The sequence below is a fragment of the Nelumbo lutea genome, chromosome 4, assembly GCF_056320005.1.
Source record: "Nelumbo lutea isolate HS-2025 chromosome 4, American lotus-T2T, whole genome shotgun sequence".
Taxonomy (NCBI): domain Eukaryota; kingdom Viridiplantae; phylum Streptophyta; class Magnoliopsida; order Proteales; family Nelumbonaceae; genus Nelumbo; species Nelumbo lutea.
The window spans coordinates 93,780,184-93,785,624 of NC_142687.1; the positions used below are offsets into that span (position 1 = coordinate 93,780,184).

Genomic DNA, 5,441 nt, shown 5'->3' on the forward strand with positions numbered 1-5,441 from the left:
CAATACCCAAGAACAGTAGAGTCCTATCATATCTTGTTTCTAAGATACACCATAAAAACAAAATAATAAATAATAACACCCGGCCAGTTGGAAGTAAATACGTGTTTACTTCTGAATATGTATTATTAGCCCATGTTACATATCTTTTTTCTAGCATATAGCAGCCCTAGCAGATGTTAGATAACCTTAGATGGCTTGGAGAAAGAATGCCACAAAAAACACCAAACGTGTGCTTTTGCAGTTTCAATTTCCAATGCCTGTCATATGTGTGCAAAAGTTTTTCATGTGTGTACAAAAGTAATGAATTCAATCCATTTTGACTTTGTCATTCTTGTAACAAAACCCGACACAAATTCCTAATCGCTCTGTAACTGCATGTCTACCATTCTTCTAGGTAAATAATTAAAATAACTAGAGAAGTCTCCATTCTTCCATGTAAATAATTAAGAGAGAGAGAGAGAGAGAGTGAGAGTAGACAAAAAGAAAAGAGTCTTCAAACTTTTATTGTGAATAAATTCAACAAGTCATAGATTCCCCAGAGCTCCAATTAAGCTTCAATTCTCCAGAAATAAAGTAATTAAAGTAAACCCCATGGAGATTTTCTTAATGGCCTCCCCCCACCCTCCCCTACTGAATTTCGATGCAATGTTCGTCGTTGCCATCACGGTATCGCATTTCCTATGTACGGATGCACCCTCACCCAAAACGTAGACTAAAAGAGGGAGTCCACGAATAAAAAAACACGAGACAACGTGCACACCATCTCATACCCCGCCTGCTACGTCGTCTCCTTTTATCTATCTTCCTTCACATTCTCACATTTTGATTGAGGAGCCTTCAACCCACGCAACATTTTTATATTCAAATTCACAGAAGTTTTCTATGTTACCGTTATTATCCTCCAGCAGCAAACCAGCGATATTGTCAAATGTACTCTTTTTTTTTTCTTGTTTCTTTTTGTTTTCAAAACCTTTGGGATGCTGAGACGTGGCGTCGTCTCATCTGAGGAGTAGTGACGACGGATACGAGTCCTCCCAGTGGCGGTCTCATCTTTGACCTGTAAATCATCACGTCGTATGGTCTCCGGTAGAATCTCAGAAAGGGCAGGAACGACTCACGGGCCTTCTCGGTCCTGTTAACACTGTCCTTCCGCAGGAACATGGCGGGTGACTGAAGGAACGACGGTCTTGGCGTCCATGGGTGTTTGACGCAGTTGTTGACTTTGGGTCTTGGTACTGGGGTCGAAGGGAAGTAGTCATTCTTCCGAGCCGGTGGACAGCTACCTCTCATCTCACCACGTGGCGTTCTAGCAGCCGGTGATGCAAAAGAGTAGGAGCGGGCTCCCGCATTCAGTGGGGAGATCAGAGCGGGACCCAGCAACGAAGGGGATGGGCTGGTGGGTCCCATCTTGGAGGCTGAAATCTCAGTCAAGCTTAGGTACCAAGGCTTGAGGGAGTCGAAGTGGTGGGACACGGTGAACGCAAACCGAGTAGACGCAGAAGCGCCAACCTTGGCCGTTGATGGGGTTGTCGACGGGTCGTATCGGAGGGAAGAAGCTCGTGGAGGGAAGGCCGAGAAGTCGTCGTAGTTCTGTGAGTCTTCGAAGTCTAATGTCGAGACCACCGTCGTCACGGTCGATAACTCGACGAACGACCGAACGCCCTGTTGCAGAAATAAACCGTTATGGGCCACCAGTTGGTTGGTCCACTAACCTTGGTTTAGAACCAAATCAGAGCGTTGAAATTTTACCTTCCAGAGGTAAAAGAAAAGCCAGGGAGGGTCGATGACGAAGGCCTTGTGGAGACGTCCTGGGTAATATTCCGATACGATCTTTAGTGTCGCCAGCAACAAGTTCATAAAAGCCGAAGCCGATCTGAAAAAGCCTGCATTTGCACGCGTTTGATATCAATAAATGAGCTCACTGCTCACCCCAGGGCCAAGAAATAAAGAAGATTAATTATAAAAAGAAGCTTTAATTTGTTAAATCGGGACTCAGGATTCAGGGATCAGGAGCTCCGGAGCTCCTACTTTTTCTCTGAAAATATTATCCATCTGCAAAAGAAAATCCCTTCTGCTCTGTAGTTCCGTACTGCTCGGGCGGAGAGTAAACACTCACCATAGTCGCGCTCGGACCAGAAAACTGACCTAACAGGAAATTCCAATCATACCCCTAAACGAGTAAATGCAAATGCCTCTCATTACTGTTAACTGAGCAATAAGCCAATAACACGGTGACACCTCGGGGGTACTCTGGGAAACATAAAAGTCATAGCACATGCCGGGTTTCCGACAATGTCGTACGTCTAACACGGTACACCTTGCTCTCAATTATCACGTTTTGACTAACGTGCGCTGAGGGAGTTGTACAGAAAAGAGATTCACTTCTCGTTAATCAGGAATTAAGCGTAACTGAAACTGAAAGAGATTAAAGGACGCTTTAGATCAGCCTATCGGGAATCTTTTTGGTCTTTATTTAATAAAGCAAGGTTTTCAGAGAGGCACGTTGAGAATTTCAGACTGGTTACCAGTTGAGGCACTGCTTTAATTACCGTCAGAGAATAAAAAGCTGCAGGTCTTATGAGGTTGAAATTTGATCGAACTAGACCAAATAACCAGATGACCCTGAATGTAACAAAATTGGATAAGCAGTGTTGATCAGCGCATTTGCGCAGAAAATCATTCGCGGAAGAACTGAGAACTCCCAGCCATCCGATCTGCTTTCTAGAATTAATTAAGAATCGGTGTTATGGGAGCCACTGACAATCGATACATGGAATTGGATCTGAATGTCATCTGAGATGAAAAGAATGGACGACTGTGCCAGGGCTAATCATGGTGCTTTGTGTGCGTATCATTTCCCACTATTGGATCTCTCTTTTTCACAAATCACAACTAATGTAATCAAAATCAGGAGGATATCTACACACTACACTTACTCGCATCGAAGAGGAGTACGAACTGTTCGACATTTCTTGGCATGGATGCGATGGCTACTTCAAGTGTAAAAACCAGTAGGCGTATGTACCTGTAGTGGAATAAACAAGTAATTTATCAAGTTACAGAAAACACATTCAAAATTTATTTTGCTTTTCTGTGTTTTCTTTAGGTTTTATCTATGACTTACAGTTTTTGTGAATGAAACTTTTGATAGTCTTGCTTAATCCGGAAAATCTGCAGGCACGAAATGTAAACAAAAATGTCTTGATTTGTTCTCCTTCCAACTTATATTTCTCGAGTAAGAGAAGCGACGAGAGAGAGAGAGAGAGAGAGAGAGAGAGAGAGAGAGAGAGTACCACAACAGGCCTCGATTCGTCATCGTGACCAGAAACGTAGGCGAAGCCTTCTGCGAGTTCAGCTGAGAACTCATCTGCTATTAAGTACTCTTTATTTACAAAGTGCAAGCAGATAAGAAAGCACGGATTATTAGTTTAGTATTCTTCTGAACAATAAATCAAAACTTAGTTCAATCTGCACGAGCTTTGAATCCTATTATTTTTAATGGTTTCTTGTTCAAATGAAAAATAAATCTTCCGACTTCTTTCAGCGTTTCAAAACAATATTCTTCTAGTATGGGGAAAAAATTAATAATAAGAAGAATGAAATACCAGTGCCGATACTCTCTCTCCAGGAGAGGCAAGCTCTCAAATGCTTCGCAGCCTTCTTCACGTTATCTCCTTTTGCTTTCAAAAATCGTTGCACACAGGCGTAGTTGCAGAACTTCTCCTGCAAGAGTAAGCGAGAAACATAAAACTATAAAGATCAGATAAAAAAAAAAGAAAAACAAAATCTAGTTTTAACACTCAACAGCTAGGTTGCAGTGAGAACTCAGAAGCGAGAGAAGTTCCTCGTAAATATCAAACCCTAATCAAGCTTCTCATAGAAAATACAGCAGGATCATGGACAAAGAAACCTTCAGAAACTATTCAACTGTAATGATCGTAACAATATAACCAACAATGAACAGTGGATTAACAAGATCTTAATGATTAAAAAACAGGTAAAAAGAATGTTCACTGTGTTCACAATTTCACAATCGGCATCATTTAAAAATTTAAAAAGAAAACAAGGAACCAGGAAAAAAGAAAACAACAAAGTAGAAGGTTCTTTCAAATCAGTCGGAGAAAATCGTTCAAATAAAGACTGTACAAAGAAGATCCATGACAAAAAGAGTCATGATTCAGCGAAGAAAACACTGTTTCGCACTCACTTGTTTCACTGTAAGCGGAGCTTGTTTCCTTAGCAGCTGAAGAACGGCATCGACTCTCTCCTTATAATCTTTGTCTCTTTGATCCCCACTCCCCATTCCGACAACAACAGTTTATCAGAGAAAAACAAATATTAAACGCTTGCTTCTTCTTCACTCAAACCATTCGACGTATGCCACTAAACCAACGGTAGAGAACGAGCGAAGACAGGGTAAGTTGCAAGCAAGCAGGATTAGAGCCTAAAGACTAAGAGCTCGCATTTATAGCAAAAATCCGGCAGCGATGACTGACGGAATCCGTTACATCACGGACCCACGAAAAGCCATAAAGAGATGTACGCCAATAGCGATTCGTAACGGAAAACGTCGCCTGGCTGGCCAGCTTTTCTAGCTTGAGGGCACGTTCCATCGATATACTTGACAGATTTCCATTTTTAACCTCATTCTTCACCTTTATAAAACTGGAGATATCGTCCAAATCGGGGTTGATATTGTCATGAGACCCATCCGACACTGTAGTTTATTTATAACAAGCTCACAACAGACAAGTTCACAACAGTCAAAACCTATTGTTTGCTCTGTTTGTCTGCCTCCGTTGGCATTTCCCTTAAATGCTATTACCCCTTATATTTATACATCGGATCGTTTCTTCATCGGGTAGTAAATTGGTACGGAATCGTAGACTTTGTTAAGCCCGACCCGCACCTTGCGTACACGAGAGCCGCAAGGGATTGGATGGACAAGATGTATAGACCTTGTTTGTTTTGGGTATTTTTTTTTTTTATCTATGCATTGTTCCAATTTCATGGGATGTATAAGAAGAGATGGATAAATATAGGTGGTGTTTGGAATTGATATTGATTTTTCAGAAACCGGCACTACATCAGACCAACATCATGAATTCGAAAATTGATGATTATTTTGGTCTTTGGTTGGCCGATTTATGAGAAATTTCATAAATCAATTTGGAAATGATTATTACAATTGGGTTGAAAAGAGAAATCATCAAATTCGATAATTTCTTTTTGGAGTCAATTCCAATTATTTGTTGATGATGTAGCATTTGACATAGATAGGTGAGATATTTCTTGTAAACACAAAAATCACTATCAAACAAATTCATAACCGATCTAAGAAATTCGTCTGGCATAACAATAATTGTATCAAATCAAACAAATAACATAATCGGAAGAATCATCATCCGTCCCAAACATCTCCATATTTATTAGAGGGAGAA

General features: G+C 40.9%; 1 protein-coding gene across 1 annotated transcript; it reads right to left on the reverse strand.

Moving 5' to 3' along the window:
• Positions 1-479: 479 nt before the first annotated feature.
• Positions 480-4,557, reverse strand: LOC148861886 (uncharacterized). The gene is made up of 7 exons (XM_088986026.1): positions 4,208-4,557; positions 3,606-3,723; positions 3,294-3,382; positions 3,125-3,171; positions 2,937-3,025; positions 1,750-1,883; positions 480-1,662 (listed from the first exon to the last, which is right to left on the reverse strand). Exons 1-7 carry the CDS (start codon positions 4,301-4,303, stop codon positions 964-966), a joined length of 1,272 nt encoding a protein of 423 aa, XP_088842152.1. The 5' UTR covers positions 4,304-4,557; the 3' UTR covers positions 480-963.
• Between the last annotated feature and the right edge of the window lie 884 nt (positions 4,558-5,441).

What these genes read in the sequence shown, in the direction of transcription:
- LOC148861886 (XM_088986026.1), bottom strand. Translation starts at nt 4,303, where the DNA reads ATGGGGAGTGGGGATCAAAGAGACAAAGATTATAAGGAGAGAGTCGAT. An exon ending in ACGAATCGAGGCCTGTTGTG is followed by an intron (nt 3,172 to 3,293) that starts GTACTCTCTCTC and finishes TCGTGCCTGCAG; the next exon opens with ATTTTCCGGATTAAGCAAGA. An exon ending in AAGTTTCATTCACAAAAACT is followed by an intron (nt 3,026 to 3,124) that starts GTAAGTCATAGA and finishes ATTCCACTACAG; the next exon opens with GTACATACGCCTACTGGTTT.